At 37.3% G+C, this 19,381-nt stretch overlaps 1 protein-coding gene across 7 annotated transcripts in view; it reads left to right on the top strand.

Annotated features, from left to right (window-relative positions):
- Window positions 1–19,043, top strand: part of LOC309510091 (NACHT, LRR and PYD domains-containing protein 3-like) — a 168,530-nt gene extending 149,487 nt beyond the window's left edge. For 5 of the 7 annotated variants that reach the window (XM_082185027.1, XM_082185023.1, XM_082185022.1 and 2 more), the window contains 4 exons: window positions 4,477–4,650; window positions 13,173–13,346; window positions 14,569–14,615; window positions 17,996–19,043. In XM_082185027.1, coding sequence (XP_082041153.1) covers window positions 4,477–4,650; window positions 13,173–13,346; window positions 14,569–14,615; window positions 17,996–18,552 — 952 coding nt within the window. In that variant the 3' untranslated portion in view covers window positions 18,553–19,043. The remainder of the gene's footprint in view (window positions 1–4,476; window positions 4,651–13,172; window positions 13,347–14,568; window positions 14,616–17,995) is intronic. The other 2 variants (XM_082185029.1, XM_082185025.1) reach the window with 2 other exon arrangements.
- The last annotated feature ends 338 nt before the right edge of the window (window positions 19,044–19,381 follow it).

Genomic DNA, 19,381 nt, shown 5'->3' with positions numbered 1-19,381 from the left:
ACAGTGGTGGAGGAAGTACTGAATCTCAGTACTTAAGTAAAAGTACAAATAACCAGAGACATATTTACTTTAGTAAAAGTAGAAGTACCACAATGAAAACCCTACTTAAGTAAAAAGTAAAAAGTACCTGATTTTAAATGTACTTTAAGTATTAAAAGTAAAAGTACTTGCATAACAATTTATTCTCTTAATGTCTATATTCTAATAATTAGGGCTGTAACAATATGCAATATGAATCCGAAATCGCTACACTCAGATCTACGAACCTGTGTCGCGGTGTGAGAAGGCAGAATCGCGACACACACCTTTTTTGAAGTTAACATTATACAATACGTAGACCTACACCACAAAACTAGTTGAGGGTAAATTATTTAATATTGGGCAATTCCATCGTTGTAAACGGGACATTTGCAGTAAAAACTTGAAATATAAATTCTCAGAAAATGCATTTAATACATATTGAAAAATATCAGTATGCGTTTTATATTTAATGGGAAATAGCCTAGGCTACACATGCGTTACGGGACACAAAAAATCTTTAACTTTTAGGTAGCAAAATATTTTTTTGTACCTAATTCTGTGAATTACACTGCGCAAACCAAAAGTAATACCCACCGGATGAAGAAGGGTTGGCTCTCCACAGAACATAAAATATTAATTTTATTTTATTTTTCGTGTTCCCATTTATGAGGAAAAAACAAAAGACGTGACAGTTCTCCGTTACGGACATGACCGCTCTGAAAGCGACTTTAAAACTTTCACAGAGACCTCATATTACCTCAATTGCGCCTTATAATTCAGCTTCAATTATCACCCCGCAAGAACAATTACAGTGCTTTACAACTATAGAACAAAAAGAGTTAAATAAACTTATCACTTCATCTAAAACAACAACATGTTTATTAGATCCTATACCAACTAAACTACTGAAAGAAGTGTTACCTGTAGTGGAAGAGCCTCTCCTCAATATTATTAACTCGTCTTTATCTTTAGGTCATGTTCCAAGAACATTTAAACTGGCAGTTATAAAACCTCTCATTAAGAAACCACAATTAGATCATAATAATCTAGCAAATTATAGACCCATTTAAAATCTTCCATTTATGTCTAAAATATTAGAAAAAGTGGTGTCCGCTCAACTGGGCTCTTTCTTGCAACAAAATGATATCTATGAAAAGTTTCAGTCTGGATTCAGACCGCATCATACTGAAACTGCGCTCGTTAAAATCACAAATGATTTACTTTTAGCTTCTGACCAAGGCTGTATCTCAATACTAGTTTTACTTGATCTTAGTACTGCGTTCGATACTATAGATCATACATTACTCTTAGATCGACTACAAAATTATACTGGTGTTCAAGGACAAGCACTAAGCTGGTTCAAATCATACCTATCTGACCGCTACCATTTTGTCTATTTAAATGGAGAAAAATCGACCATAACTCCAGTAAACTATGGAGTGCCGCAGGGATCTGTGTTAGGCCCTCTGTTATTCTCAATATATATGATGCCACTTGGAAATATTATAAGGAAACATGGAATTAGTTTCCATTGTTATGCTGATGACACTCAAATATATATTTCATCACGGCCGGATGAAAACGCAAAATTTTCCAAATTGACAGAGTGTGTTAAAGATATAAAAGATTGGATGACGCGTAATTTTCTTTTATTAAATCCAGACAAGACAGAGGTAATACTTATCGGTTCAAAAAACCGCCCACAAAACCTCGCACAATACAACTTTAACATCATAGGATGTCCTGTTACTTTATCCTCTACAGTAAAAGACCTGGGTGTTATACTCGATTGCAACCTGTCTTTTGAAAATCATATTTCATATGTTACAAAAACAGCCTTTTTCCACCTTAGAAACATTGCTAAGCTACGTAATATGCTATCAGTTTCTGATGCAGAAAAGTTAGTTCATGCATTCATGACCTCGAGACTGGATTACTGTAATGCTTTATTAGCTGGTTGTCCTGCATCCTCAATAAACAAGCTACAGTTAGTCCAAAATGCCGCCGCTAGAGTTCTTACGAGATCAAGAAAATGTGATCATATAACACCGATTTTATCATCACTGCATTGGTTACCTATAAAGCTCCGTATTAATTACAAGGTATTGCTACTGACTTATAAAGCCCTAAACGGCTTAGCTCCAGTCTATTTAACGGATCTTCTATCGCCCTATAATCCATCGCGCTCTTTAAGATCACTAAATTCAAGGCTTTTGGTCATACCTAGGATATCCAGAACCACCAAAGGAGGGAGAGCATTTTCACATTTGGCTCCAAAACTCTGGAATAGTCTTCCTGATACTGTTCGTTGCTCAGACTCGCTCTCCCAGTTTAAAACTAGATTAAAGTCGCATCTCTTCAGCCAGGCATTCATATAATCCTACAGTTCAAACTACAATCCGGCCTCTAGCTCATAAATACCAGAGGAGAACTGGCCCCCGACTGAGCCTGGGTTCTCCCAAGGTTTTTTTTTTCTCCATTAGGTCACCTGATGGAGTTTTAGGACACCATTAGGTCACTTGATGGAGTTTTTCGGTTCCTTGCCACTGTTGCCTTTGGCTTGCTCAGTTGGGGATATTTTGGGGATATTTAATTAAATTTTATCAATCAATAAATTCCTCTTGAAACAAACTTTGTTGTATTATTTTAATTTAATACTGTGAAGCTGCTTTGATACAATCTGTATTGTGAAAAGCGCTATACAAATAAACTTGACTTGACTTGACTTGACCTCAAACAGAAAGCACAAAGCCTTTTTTTAAAGTGAATTTCGTTTTGTATTAATTGTATCTTAATTTTAATCAATGTTTCATCAACCAATTGCCAGGATTTAATAAATAAGAAGTAAATATAGTAGAAAATAGATAATCACGACACGTAGGCGCCGGCGAGTGAACTGAAGCGCGTCTCATAAATGAACCGAAACTCAGCGTATAAGGTATCCTACTTGCCTCACAGACCTGATAAATATATCTTTAGAGAGCTTTAAATGTGTACTTTTAAACAGAACAATTAAAAACGAAAGAAAACAGACTGCTCTCTGCTTATGTAATCCGTAAGAAATGCGCATTTCTCTCTGGCGCGTTCACTACTGCGAAGATCGCGTATCAGTATCGTCAACCTCATCTTTGCAGCCGACACAGAAAACACTTGTTTATTAATAAACAATTAAAATGTCTCCTTGCTATATTTGACATATTCATTGCTTTTGCCGGTTCTTTGTGACAGCTTTTAGGTGCTTTATTGCTTTATTAAAACTGATCCGAAAATGTAACGAAAATGTAACGAAACGTTGTAGAAATGTAGTGGAGTAGAAAGTATAATAATTGCTGCAAAAAGTAACGAAGTAAAAGTCAAAAGTATGCACTATTGATTCTACTTAAGTAAAGTACAGATACCTAACGCATCAACGCACTATGTCAGGGTTACTCATTGCGCGGCTCGCGAGCCTCATGCGGCCCGCCAAGCTTTAATTTGTGGCTTGCATGGCTGTAAAAAATACGGCGATATCATGCAGCCAGTCACTACAGATATTTATTAAAAACATTAAAAAATAAGGGCTATGACACAACCCGTTACAAACTCAAAGTGTCAGCTCTATTACAAATAATTTCGATCGGATTGAAAGAGGTGGTTTATCGAGAGAACATGTAAACACTTGATCGATTGAGAACCGAAACTGAAAGGACGACGTATGGCTCTCCTACTGACTTTGTCCTATCCGTGCGGCTCTCATGAAAAGAATTGTGAAGACCCATGCACTATGTGATGGCATTTCATCATCTTTTGTCTTTGTTTGTATTCCCTTGTGTCTTCTAGCTAATGACAACTGTTTTCGGCTTCTCTGAGAGGATTTTACACGCATATCTTTCGACATTTTGACCTACCGCGGAAATGTCAGAGCTCGTCACGTGACGATTCTGAACGAATCACGTTGTCAGAAATTGGCATCAGCCAATGAGATTGCGCATTTTGAGATAAATCACCTGTTTTACTTTCATGATTTGTTGCTGATAGACAGGAAATGGGGTGTAGTAAGGGGTTTAGGCAATCAGTTTCCACATACTGTAAAAAAAAAACTATTTGCTTCAGAATTATGAATAGTTTCAACTCAACTAATTTGTTTGACCAATTAGATTTACATGTTTTCAACATGCACCCTTAAGTAATTAACTTTACTCATAAACTCAACTCAATACTTTGTGTAGCAGAAACAGCTTAATTGAGTGAAAGTAACTCAGGTACATACACACATTAGTGTAACATAGTAAATATAGTTTCACAAATTTTTCAATAAATCCTTGTCTATTATTCAATATATTTTAATATATTAACGCAATATATTTTTTTATATATTTTTCAATATATTTAAGCCAGTTAATATATTGATCATACATCTGTGGACATATGTTTTCATTCCGTGAGGGTTATAACCAGTGTACTTATTTTTTGCAGATTAACAGCCTGTAATCTCACTGATCAGCACTGTGAAATTGTGGCTTCAGCTCTACAATCATCAAACTCACCCCTGAGAGAGCTGGACCTGAGTAACAATGACCTGCAGGATTCAGGAGTGAAGCTGCTCTGTGCTGGACTGGAGAGTCCAAACTGTCAGCTCAACATACTGAGGTATTTAGACGTTTTATTTATATAGCGCCTTTCTGTAGCCCAAGGTCACTTTACATTGTACATTACAATACATTTACACACCCACACACACATTGCAGACACATAAGGACACATATAGCCACATTATCCAAAGTACGTGTTAAATATATATGTACATTGTAACACAGTTCAGATTTTACGGTAAGAAGGAGGCGGGACCTGGCGAACATTCAGACATATTTAATAAATAAATAAACAAATACAAAAATAAAAGTAAACCAGCAGCCCCTCGCGGACGACTGCTGGCAACACACAAAACAGAAACAAAACATCAGATTCAACGCAGGCCTGTTCCTCTCTCGCTCTTCACTATCGTCGCTCCTCCTTTATGCTTCCGCTCCTCCGTGAGAGATGCGAGACCGGTGCGTCGCGCAGGTGTGGCTCATCATTAATCACGCCACCGGCCTCGTGCCGCTCTCCCATGGCCCTCGGCTTGGTCCTGCTCGCCACATACATATGTGAGGATCATGCAGCAGAGGAGGAATGTGAGCTGAACGTGTAGTGGAGGTGAGAACTCTTGCGGCTGAGTTTTGAACATACTGTTATCTTGCAACAGGTTTTTTGGGCAGACCAATAAATAGAGCATTGCAATAATCCAGACGTGATGTGATTGATGCATGAATTAAGGTTTCAGCATCAGCTAGAGTGAGAGAAGATCGAAGACGTGCAATATTACGTAGATGGAAAAGAAGAGTTTTTAACAACAGATGAAATATGAGAGCAAACAGATAGAGTTGAGTCAAATACGACACCAAGGTTACGGATGGATGAAGGCGGCTTAACATGAACCCCATCAATATCAAAGGACAGGTCCATCCTTTTGACTGAGGCAGCAGAGCCAATCATCAAAATTTCAAAAGTTTTGTTATTATTTAGTTTGAGGAAATTCAGGAACATCCAGTGCTTAATATCCCTGATACATGCATTGAGTGAGTCGGGCAGGGATGGCCTATCAGAGCTGGTGGTAAGGTAAATTTGAATGTCATCAGCATGGCAAGGAAATTGAAGTCCATGTGTGTGTATAAGGTCACCAAGTGGATATACACTCACCTAAAGGATTATTAGGAACACCATACTAATACTGTGTTTGACCCCCTTTCGCCTTCAGAACTGCCTTAATTCTACGTGGCATTGATTCAACAAGGTGCTGAAAGCATTCTTTAGAAATGTTGGCCCATATTGATAGGATAGCATCTTGCAGTTGATGGAGATTTGTGGGATGCACATCCAGGGCACGAAGCTCCCGTTCCACCACATCCCAAAGATGCTCTATTGGGTTGAGATCTGGTGACTGTGGGGGCCATTTTAGTACAGTGAACTCATTGTAATGTTCAAGAAACCAATTTGAAATGATTCGAGCTTTGTGACATGGTGCATTATCCTGCTGGAAGTAGCCATTAGAGGATGGGTACATGGTGGTCATAAAGGGATGGACATGGTCAGAAACAATGCTCAGGTAGGCCGTGGCATTTAAACGATGCCCAATTGGCACTAAGGGGCCTAAAGTGTGCCAAGAAAAGTTCCCCCACACCATTACACCACCACCACCAGCCTGCACAGTGGTAACAAGGCATGATGGATCCATGTTCTCATTCTGTTTACGCCAAATTCTGACTCTACCATCTGAATGTCTCAACAGAAATCGAGACTCATCAGACCAGGCAACATTTTTCCAGTCTTCAACTGTCCAATTTTGGTGAGCTCGTGCAAATTGTAGCCTCTTTTTCCTATTTGTAGTGGAGATGAGTGGTACCCGGTGGGGTCTTCTGCTGTTGTAGCCCATCCGCCTCAAGGTTGTGCGTGTTGTGGCTTCACAAATGCTTTGCTGCATACCTCGGTTGTAACGAGTGGTTATTTCAGTCAAAGTTGCTCTTCTATCAGCTTGAATCAGTCGGCCCATTCTCCTCTGACCTCTAGCATCAACAAGGCATTTTCGCCCACAGGACTGCCGCATACTGGATGTTTTTCCCTTTTCACACCATTCTGTGTAAACCCTAGAAATGGTTGTGCGTGAAAATCCCAGTAACTGAGCAGATTGTGAAATACTCAGACCGGCCCGTCTGGCACCAACAACCATGCCACGCTCAAAATTGCTTAAATCACCTTTCTTTCCCATTCTGACATTCAGTTTAGAGTTCAGGAGATTGTCTTGACCAGAACCACACCCCTAAATGCATTGAAGCAACTGCCATGTGATTGGTTGATTAGATAATTGCATTAATGAGAAATTGAACAGGTGTTACTAATAATCCTTTAGGTGAGTGTATATAAATGATGAACAGTAGTGGGCTGAGAACTGAACTTTAAAGAACACCCAGTGTAAGTGGAGCAGTGACAGATCTATACCCTTGTATAGTGATATAATACTTTCTGTCGCTGATGTAGGAAATGAGCCAGGATTTAATGGCAGACTGTGTCAAATGCAGCGCTTTGATCAAGAAGCATCAAGATGTTTATTAACCCTGAATCCGTGGATGGAAGAATGTAATTAACCAGCCGAACAAGACCAGTTACAGTGTTGTGAGATGGGCAAAATCCTGACTGAAATGTTTAAAAAAAGTCGATTAGCTTCTATGTATGATCTCATTTGTGAAGCCACAACTTTTCAAGTATTTTGCTTAAAGGTCCCATATTATGCAAAATTCACTTTTGCATGCTGTTTGGACATAAATGTGTGTTGGCAGTGTGTGTACACAACCACCCAATAGTGATAAAAATCCACTCACTCCTTTTTTATTAATCCCCATAAATCATCAGCAGTGTCTCCCAACGACCTGTTTTCAGAATGCTGTTTTAGTGACGTCACTAAGCACAGGCCCCGCCCACGAGTGTTGACAGACACTGCCGTTTCAACATAGACCCGCCCTGATCGAGTTCACAGCTGCTGCACTGACTAGAATGTCTCCCAAGCGTTGTAAGTGTTGTGTGGCTGGATGTGTGGCTCTCTATTTACTCCCGAAATCTGAGGCAGCCGCTGAAGACGAGGTGGAATTATTTTGTTTTTAAAGAAAATGCTCCCTCATCTCTACCGAAATTCGTTTATGTAGGCCTACTTGTGCACTTCTTATAACTTACTGTGTTTACTCAGCTCTTACGGTGATTTTCTGAAGTAAAACTGACGCTTCATCTTTTGTGTTATGTACAATAAACTTTATTAAACTCATCAGTATATGTTTGATCATCAGTCGGACCTGGTCCGAAACAGCAGACTTGTAGGCTATGTAAGGCCCGCTATATTGGTCCAATCTCCGGTTCGCCAATACACGGGGAAGGTATCAGTGTTCTGTCCTCACTCATGCAAAGTATTGGTTGGTTAAATTTGTAATACATTAATCATATGTATTTACTCGTTAATTCATCTGACTCCATAAATGAAAGGTTTTAATAATATCTGTGCCTCACTAAAAGTGAGCGAATGTTTGACTATTCCTTTTAACCATTAAATGAACAATGTCAAAATCAGTTGGAATAATCACATTGTAGTAATTTAATATTTCAGATATCAGAGATCAATTCCACAATCAATTAAAATATCTAGAGCATGGTTATACATTGGTTACACCAAATAATCTTACCCAGCTTGTACCTGAGATAGAGAGAGAGAAAGGGAAAGAAAGAGAGAGAGAGAGAGAGAGAGAGAGAGAGAGAGAGAGAGAGGGAGAGAGGGAGAGAGAGAAAGACCACCTACTCCATTCGTACCCAGCCAAGAAGAACCGAGAGCCCGAGCACACCTTCCTTTATCCTCCTTTGACCAGGTGATATGGGGGATGGGGGACACCACCCTCAAATGGCTTCTATCCCACAGAAGGGGGGTTGCCTTATCTGGCCTTATCTCTAAACCAGTTTTCTCTAAACTTCTATAAACCTTATTTCCTTTTATTTGATCTATCTGGATATGAGATATCTGTACCACTCACTTTGAGACATTTCAAATGACACCAAAAACATAACAGTCAATGATAAACATTCACATTAAACCATGTTCTTGTATGAGTTGTTCTTAGTAGTTTGTGAGAGGAAGTCAGGCCGTGTGGGGGAGGTCGAATATTAGCCATCAGGGCCCTTTTTCCTCATGCAGGCCTCAACCAGTATTTTCAGTCTTACAGCTATTAATAGTGGATACATACAAGCAGATGACAAATACGTTATAACCATAATTAAACTACTAAACTATACCTGTTCCATCTCTATACAGCACTCTGACTCTGTAGGCATTATTGTCCGACTCCGGGTCGAAATGAACACCGTTACTGAGAGTTTCTGATATTATTATCATCATTCAGTGAGATGAAATTATCCTGAGACTGAGCGCGAGCTCATGAAGCTCCGCCCCCTGTGTCGTGCAGCAGCAGCTTATTTGCATTTAAAGGGAACACACTAAAACAGCGCGTTTTTCTGAGCCCCAAAAAATGACAATTTAAACATGCTGTAAAAAATGATCTGTTGGGTATTTTGAGCTAAAACTTCACATACACACTCTGGGGACATCAGAGACTTATTTTACATCTTGTGAAAAGGGGCATAATAGGGGACCTTTAAGAATGGTAAATTAGATATTGGCCTTTAAGATGGCAGGATGTGGAATTAGGCTTCACAATTAGATCACTTATGGCAGAAAAGGGAGTCAGAGTGAAAGCAGAGAGTTTGTTGAATGAGCTGAATCAGCTAACATCAAATGAACATTTGAGTCACTTTGTATGAGGGTTGTCTTTGGTAATGGATTCAGTGATTGACTTTTTTCAGACAATTTGTCTGAAAATAATTGAGAAAAGTAGTTGTACGGTAGTTGAACAAATGTTCTTTGAAAGCCAGAGAGTGCACAATGAGTCCAGTTTTCCTGTACAGTCTTTTTAGGCGACGACCTTTAGCTTTCATCGCTCGAAGTTCAGGAGTGAACCAGGGTGAGACACAAGTAGATGGAACCAGTCTAGTTTTAGTTTATGAATTTGTGATCAGAGAAAGCAAAAGCAAAGCCACTAACAAGAATATTATGTAAGTCAGATGTATATATGAGATCCAATATATGACCCCTGGAGTGAGTAGCAAAAGTTACATATTGAGTTAGGTTGAAACAGTCCAGCACAGATGTATTTTCATGTATATTAAAATCACCAAGCAAAATAACAGATGAATGACTAGCATAGACAAGAGTAAGTAACTCGCTAATCTCAGAGAAAAAAATCAGAGTGAAATTTTAGAGGTCGGTAAATTAAGATTACAGCCAGTGACGTTTGGCCAGTCATTTTCATCGCTAGGTATTCAAATGATGCAACATCATGAAACTCAATCTTGGATATTTTAATACTTTCACGGCAAACTACAGCCAACCCTTAACCTCTATGATGGAGACGCGGTTTCAACTGGTCTGTGCAAAATAGCCACAAGCTGTCATATATATGTTCTGTTCTAATATTCTATGGAACTGACTTAAAGGGATAGTTGACAATTACCCTGTCAGTGTTTTTAAAAAAGTTGCCAGCCAGCGTTTTTGATCATTTTCAGAAAAATATCAAGGTCCCCAGAACATATTGTTGTATGAATATCTGAACCTGCAAAATATCAAAGGAAAGAACAGACCCTCTGCTTTTAACCCCCTGTGGTCGGCAATCACGCCAGCGTGATCTGCTCGCTTTTTTTCTTATTAGTGCAAAAGAGACTCAAAATACTCTGTTGATTTTGATCTTACATACAAGTGTTATACATAATTCGATCATGTTAAGTGTCTATTATTTTTGTGTAAACTCACAATAAGTGTTGTGCTTTTTGCCAAATAAAGAAAAAAAAAAAACATGATGCGAGTTCTGCCTTCTCTCTGTCAGTTAAGTCCATTCTGAAAAGCATCCGAAAATGAACTATAACTCAGCGAATGCTCAGTCAAGCAGGCATACAGACACACAGGCATGAAGCTTGAATTATCTTCTTTTTAATGAAGTAACTTATATAAAAAACAAATATTCTCAGTTTATGTAATCTGTATGATAAGAGAGAGATGTCAGTCGTTCTCATCTCAGCTCATTGTAGCTCATTAAGTTTTAATGTGACCCCGCCCACAGAGAGCGCGCGCTATTCAAACGCAAATGATCTGAGGCGATCCATGCAAACGTGTCAATGCCCACATCAGCTGGATAAAACACACCGCAAGTTTTATCAGACTTGTGCACTTTGTCGTCTTGCTTCGCTGTGTGGAATAATCCTTAGGAATAATTTAGTTTCACATCGAGGAGCAACAGATCCAGCTATTCAGAGGACTGTGAATAGTACGTTTTTTTTTTTTTTTAAGTGCTTTGTTCTAATCGCGATATGCAATAGTGTCGGTAAACTGCAAAAGGACTGTTTAAATATGAATCGCGTGTCTGTGTGGGAATGAATGAACAGCACAGATGTGTAGTACAGCTGTAAACAACAGCGCACACTTGCACTTACATTAGTAAACATGTTACTTTTACATGAACACATCTACTAGTTTAGCTTTTACCAAACTATATTGCTATACTGAGATGAGTAAAAATCGATTGAAATATGTTGAAATAAAATGTCTTTGTATAAGCAACGTATTAAACTGCAAATTAACATTTATGTGCAAATATTTCTTCTCATATGTTAAATATATAGTATGTGATGTTTTATAAAAAAATAAAGTAGGTATATTGAATTATCAACTAAGATGCTATTATAGTGTTTGTTCCAATATTCAAACTAATGAATCATTAACTTTGAAATACGTATGATAAAATCGATGTATACTTTTTAAAAAGAAAGATTACACTTGAAATATTGTTAAAACTGTAATTGTTGTTGATTGAAAACTGTTTAATAAAATAGCAAAACATATATTTACAAGGTAGATGTAAGCAACATCTAAATAGGTCAATATAAACCTTCTCATTAAATTATTTATTATAGGTTTTTATTAGTGTCACATTTGGGGAGAGGATATATTCCAAATCTTTCTGAAAATGCAGTATGAGAATTAACTGCATAGTTACTAGAAATGTTTACCTTGGATATCATGCAATTTGCATGCATACAAAATAAGTCCTCACATTCTTTACTTGTGGTACTCTCAGTGACACACCTGACTGAAAGGCTCATTATGCAGGTCATTGTCTTCTCAGGTGTGAATCACGCCCCCACGCATATTGCCTTTCCAAACAAAAAGTGTCTTACAAAGTTTAAATCAATGTATTGTTTTATGTGAATGATTAGGCAGGATGATTTTCAGATCATTTTGAAGAAAAAACTCTAAGCGACAACACCCATTATTCAAAAGTCTTGTGGACATATATTTAGTATGTGTTTTGTGGCCCTATTTCAGAAACTTTAATTTTTAGTTTTTTCAATAACCATGCATAAACATTATTCTCTCAAAAATACAGTCATGTACATACATGTTGCTCACATATTATGCTAGCCCTGTTTGTGCTAAATAGAGTGTAATTACACCTTTGCCATTAATATGTTTATAAGCAACTGAAAAAAGCACAAATGTCAGGGCATGTCAAAACATCTCAAGTACCCCAAAAACACATCAGACCCCAGAGGGTTAAAGAAACAAACAACACAAACTAAACTTTTATTGCAACACTTAAAAGCAACAATGCAACACTTAAAAACAAAATTTTGAGCAAAAAGCTGAGATAATAACGTATTTGTCAAAGACTACATCCAGATCGAATTCAGAACAATGATCAAAACACAGATGGAGTAGATCGAGTCCATCAACACCTCTAATGCTTGCACAGGCCTATAGCTCATCCTGATTCGACATCATCCTTAATTCAGTAACATTAGGCAGTTTTGATTTAAATGCTGTTTAATGTTGGTGATGCCATTATTTCACATATGCATATGATTACATATGAGATCGCTTGTTTCTGCATCTTCTTTGCATGTGTTTTGTTCAGGAGATTCAGTACTCTTTCAGAAGATGCGTAATAGCACCCCCTACCGTATGCCCAGGCCCATATTAAGAACACATAGGGCCCGGGGGCTATAGCTTGGTGTCATAACGTTTTCTACCACATAAATAATTAATATAAAAAAATAAAAATCTTAATTTAAATAATTTTATCATTAGAAGGTCTTCTTTTCTGGCTCTAGAAGAGGAGAATCATCAGAGCTGGACAGGGGGAAAGCATCAGCCCATACAGACAACATGTTTCCCCATTAATGTTTTGCTGGGGTTATGGCCTTTAAATTGGAATAAATTAATTAATCAATGAATAACTAATTAAAGGGCAGAAACAAATAGATATATTTAATATACTGCAAATGTGTCAAATTCATATTCATATTCTTACTGTTTAATAACGTGACCATTGTAATCACGGTCGATTTTGAAATTGAGTAATCTCTACATCACTAATTGCAATCAATCAGAGGTCCTTGTAAAGATAATTGATGGTTTGACAAGCCGTGTTGTTTATTGTAGTGTATTCTCTAAAAATGAAGCACACTAACATGAACACTTACTGTTGTTATAGATTATCTGGCTGTATGGTGACAGAAGAAGGTTGTGGTGCTCTGGCTTTAGCTCTGAGTTCAAACCCTTCACACCTGAGAGAGCTGGATCTGAGCTACAATCACCCAGGAGAATCAGGACTGAAGCTGCTCTCTGATGCAATGAATCATCCAGACTGCACACTGGCCAAACTCAAGTAAGTGGATCAGTAAGAATCATCCTGTCTAGTGTGCATGTGAGACAGAGTTTTTAATAGTTTTTGTGGTTGTCAAGAGACACTTCTTTATTAACTTCTTTATTCATGCCGTTTTAATCCAGACATTAACATTTTTATTGAAGTCTATCGGACTACCCTGCATGTTGAAAAATGACACTGAAGGTTTTTTTTTTTTTTTCACCCATCCAAGCTTTTGCCTTCAAACAGTTTCACTTATCACATTTATTAAAAACTTTGACAAAACATTTTTAATCATGATCATGGTTTCTGCTTCTCTCAATTATGCATAACAGCCCACTGATTATTTATCCTGAAAACAATTTTTCTTTTGATATTGCGCATTGTTAACAATCCTCCAATAACTTTTTAATGCTTGGGTTTCCAGATATCAAGAGCCTAAATTCCACCAATTAGAGCTTTTCTCTTAAATGGATACATTTTCTGCCAAGTGTTTTACTTGATTTCCCAATTTAGCAACTATGCACACGCAACTCTCTCTGCACAGCACAAAAAAAAAAAAAAAAAAAAACTTTTTTGCTGATGATTTGAAAACACAGACAAACATGTATTTTGGAGTTTAGTAATCTCTATTGTGATATTCTGCTCAAATGAAAGTGTCATACAGTAAGTGTCATTCCTTCACAAGGCCACTTGGGCAGTTTGCTGAGACTAAGGGCCCTATTTTAATGATCTGAAACGCAAGTCTCAAACGCAAAACGCAAGTAACTCTGTGGGCGGATCTTGCAAATCTAAAATGGGTTGGTCTGAAGTAGCTACATTATTCATAGGTGTGGTTTGGGCGTAACGTGAAATAAACCAAACAGAGCGACATCTCACATTCCCTTTAAGAGCAGGCGCGTTTGTTCCATGGCGGATGCTATTATAACGGCGGATTTGCCAGGTGCAGGCCAGGAGCGGTTCACAGCTGAGGAGACCGACGTTCTCATCAGGGCCGTAAAAGACAGAGAAGTGACATTGTATGGGGATGGGAGAAACCCACCCAAATTAGCTTCGGTTAAACAGGCGTGTAATAATTTGAGTAAATGTGTAAGTTAGATTTATGCCTATTTTCTCACATCTTCATATATATATATATATATATATAGTGAAACAACCGTGTGTATTTGTGTGTGTGTGTGTGTGTGTGTGTGTGTGTGTGTGTGTGTGTGTGTGTGTGTGTGTGTGTGTGTGTGTTTTCTAGTGTGGATCACGGTGGAGAGTTCAGGATTACATCAAGACTACACAAATGTAAGTCCTTAAACACAGTTTTAATGTTTGTTGTTTTGTTATTAAGTTAGCTTGAAAAAGTGATATACTATTTAAGCTTATTATTATTATTATTATTTACACCGGACAAGAAGCGCAGCACCACGTCTTTAAAATTCCAACACATTATTTTCTATGAGTGTACACACACCGGCAGCGCCATTCAGCTTGTTCAAAATCCTGCCGTGCCAGAGCGCCATTTACATAGTTTTATATTAAATTTACATAATGGGCCCTATTTTAATGAGCTGAAACGCAAGTATCATGCGTGAAACGCAAGGAAACTTTTTTATGGGCGGATCTCGGGCGCTGTTGCTATTATACCGGTGGGATAAATGACTCTTGCGCCCGACGCAAATCTAAAATGGGTTGGTCTGAAGTAGCTACATTACTCATAGGTGTGGTTTGGGCGTAATGTGAAATAAACCAATCAGAGCGACATCTCACATTCCCTTTAAGAGCAGACACGCTTGTTCCATGGCGGATTGCTATTATAACGGCGGATTTGCCAGGCGCACGCCAGGAGTGGTTCACAGCTGAGGTTCACAGCCTCCCTCTCAAACATGACACCGGCTTTGAGTGTGACCGGCTGATGATTGGCTGTTCTGCTTTAAGTCCCGCCTCTCTTGGTGCTGAGGAGGCGGGAACTTATGGTTATGGTTATTTACATCTGCCTTTTCCAGGTACTTTGAATGAGTGTTTATGCTTTCGATGTTTTTAAATAAGCTTGATATGTGTTTGGGAAGATGTTCTGTTTACGTTTAGTTGACATGTCGAGTGTTTTCAGTAATATATTTCATTTTTTAGACTAATGCTAATTGGGATATTGTTCAGCAGCTAGCTAAATTCAGTTGGTCAGTTGGTTGTTGTTGTTGGTTGCAGGTTATATATAACCAGTTGGTTATATATATATATATATATATATATGTGTGTATAGTTATAGTTTTCTATGTGAATATATAGTTAAGTGTCATTTATTCCTGTGATCAAAGCTGAATTTTCAGCATCATTACTCCAGTCTTCAGTGTCACATGATCCTTCAGAAATCATTCTAATATGATGATTTGATGCTCAAGAAACATTTATGATTATTATCAGTGTTGAAAACAGTTTTTTACATTTTTATTTCATGATGCTATGATTAATAGAAAGTTCAAAAGAACAGTATTTATCTGAAATCTAAAGCTTTTGTAATATTAAACACTACTGTTCAAAAGTTTGGGGTCAGTAAGAATTTTAATTTTATTTTTGGGGGAAAGAAATAAAATAAATCAATATTTTTATTAATCAAGGATGAGTTAAACTGATCAAAAGCTACAGTAAAGACATTTATAATGTTAGAAAAAATTCGATTTTAAATAAATACTGTTCTTTTGAACTTTCTATTCATCAACTGTTTTCAACATTGAAAATAATAATGAATATTTTTTTAGCATAAAATCAGCATATTAGAATGATTTCTGAAGGATCATGTGACACTGAAGACTGGAGTAATGATGTTGAAAATTCAGCTTTCATCTGAGGAATCAATTACATTTTAAAATATATTAAAATAGAAAACAGTCATTTTAAATTGTCATAATATTTCACAATATTACCGGGTTTTTTTTTTTTATTGTTTTTTATCAAATAAATGCAGCCTTGGTGAGCAGAAGAGACTTCTTTTCTAAAACTTTTGACCAGTAGTGTATATATATATATATATATATATATATATATATATATATATATATATATATATATATATATATATATATATATATATATATATATATATATATTTTGTTCTTAATATATGTTGTTTGTATATCTGGAGTTTGTAACAAAAATTATTTCCCCCTGGGATTATTAAAGTATTTCTGATTCTTTAGCAAGTCTACTGTTGTGTATTTTCACAACAGAGTTTTGACTTATTTTCCGTGTGTTCCGAGTGTGTTGTTAGACTTTTCTAGTATCACTCATTTAAATGGGAAGCTTTTTATATATTGTATGTTATACCTTTTGTACCCTTCTGTCATTGTATTCATCGTTTTTATTGTTAATAAACAAACCACATCCATCCCCCCCGCACTTTTGAAAAGCTTGCTACTCCCCTGCAAGATACATTTAGTTTTACATTCATTTACAGAAAATAATCGGATTTTCAGGTGAGATTCTCAATTAATTCAGTTAACATACGTCCTGAGGTAAAGTGTTCAGACTCAGCAACGATTGTATTTAATTGTACAGTACAGTCATAACATAGTACAGACATTATCTTAATTTCATAATGTCCTTAAACATAACAATATTGCTAGCCATAAACTGAGAAAGTGTGTGTCCGGTGTGCGATACCTCGAGTTGTTCTAGACGTGTCTCTTCTCGTCCGGTGTGCGACCCCCTTAAGACTCAGTTTCTAAATGCTGCTCCTCCTAGAGTTTGAGCTTCATCCACGAACTCAGACTAGACCTTCAGACTGTTCTGACTTAGTCTGATATATCTTTGCAAACTGATCCGACTTACGGTTTTCCTAAAAATTATGAACAAAACTTACATTGACGTAATGTTGAAATGAGCCAAGACTGTTCAAACTCCAACTGTCAAAATTCAAATTTAGAGTGAGGCTCATTAGATTTGTTTTATCTATCTATCTATCTATCTATCTATCTATCTATCTATCTATCTATCTATCTATCTATCTATCTATCTATCTATCTATCTATCTATCTATCTATCTATCTATCTATCTATCTATCTATCTATCTATGTCTGTCTAGCAACCACCCTGAGCTCCCCAACAACTGCATAGCAACCAGCCTAGAAACCAGCCTGAGTACCCTAGCAACCAAAATGAAACACACTAACAACAACCCAGAATACCCTAGCAACCACCCAAGTACCCTAGCAACCACATAGTAACACCCCAGCAACCTACCTGAATATTTAGCAACACCCTAGCAACCACCCAGAATACCTTAGTAAACACCCTAGCGACCACCCAGAGTACTATAGCAACCGCATAGCAACACCTTAGCACCATAACCGAGGACCCTAGCAAACACATAGCAACACCCTAGCAACCATCCTGAGTATCATAGCAATCGCATAGCATTATCCTAGCAACCACCCAGAGTTCACTAGCAACCACATAGAAACACCCTAGCAACAAGCCTGAGTAACCCTAGCAACCGCATAGCAACACCCTAAAATCAATCTATCTACCAATCTATCTATCGATAGACTGTATTTCCCTTCACACTTTAAGATTTTAAAACTAATTCGAAGTTTCTGGTCAGGCTTTCTCAAGCCAACTCCAAAGTTTGTCTTGAACTTTATTATCTGGTTGTAAATGTTGCTGTTGTAATGTGTGTTCTTGTGTTCAGATGCCGTTGATCTCACACTGGATCCAAACACAGCACACACTCGTCTCGCTCTGTCTGAGGAGAACAGAAAGGTGACGAGTGTGAAAGAGAGTCAGTCGTATCCTGATCATCCAGAGAGATTTGATTATTATCCTCAGGTTCTGTGTGGAGAGAGTCTGACTGGACGCTGTTACTGGGAGGCTGAATGGAGTGGAGATGATGTTCATATATCAGTGTCATATAAAGGAATCGAGAGGAAAGGAGGGAGTTATGACTGTGTGTTTGGATGTAATGAGAAGTCCTGGAGTCTGAGACGCTATAATCACAGACTCACTGTCTGGCACAATTATAACTCCACTGATGTTTCTGCTGGTTCAGGATCCTGTAAGAGAGTAGGAGTGTTTGTGGACGTGTCGGCCGGCACTCTGTCCTTCTACAGCGTGTCTGACACACACACACTCACACACTTACACACATTCACACACACATTCACTGAACCCCTCTGTGCTGGATTTAGATTTAATAATTATAACTCTTCAGTGTCTCTGTGTCACATTAAACACACACACACTGACTGACACACACACACACACACACACACACACACACACACACACACACACACACACACACACACACACACACACACACACACACACACACACTGTAAAAGATGTTGAACCATTTAACACATTTTAATTTTAATCAGAAGTGTGTAATTACATAAACACACACACTCACTAAATTGACATTTCTCCAGTTGTGTAACTGATTGTGTGTGTTACTGCATTATCAACGTTATTGATATTCATACACTTTATTTGTGCACAATGTGTTATTAAAATCCTTCAGATGATCTGATTAAAACTGCTGGATCTCAAAGGATTATTATAATCAATAATGTGAGATGAATAACACATCATCTATATAATCATAGAGATAACTGTAAAATGAACATTAATCTACTGTCACCTCCAGTATTTCACTGTTAATTCACATGTTTTATTACAGTTTAATCATGTTATTGTAGTTTATGGTCAATAAACGCTTGTTCCTGTTTCAGTCTGAACATGTTTCTTCAGTTGTTGATCTTTGACTGTTATTTTCATTCATGATAAACGTTTGTCACCCTGAGTTTCACTGTTTTTACACGTTTGCTTTTTAATGTCCAGTTTTGACTGAATCACTTTATGAATCTTCATCAAAAGAGAGTTTGGACTGAATCTAATACAGAAGAACTGTTGAACAGGAAAGTAAATGAGTCTGGGACAAATAATCAAAGTCAAAGTAAAAAAAACACTTTATTTTAATGTGTAATTATATATTTAAGTACTGAGTAATATTAAGTACATGTACGTACTATATTTATATTATTACTATAGTAAATACATGCAATGTGTAACAATG

Source organism: Leuciscus leuciscus (assembly GCF_965113295.1).
Source record: "Leuciscus leuciscus genome assembly, chromosome: 1".
In the NCBI taxonomy this organism is placed as follows: domain Eukaryota; kingdom Metazoa; phylum Chordata; class Actinopteri; order Cypriniformes; family Leuciscidae; genus Leuciscus; species Leuciscus leuciscus.
This window is presented reverse-complemented; position numbering and strand designations above follow the sequence as displayed.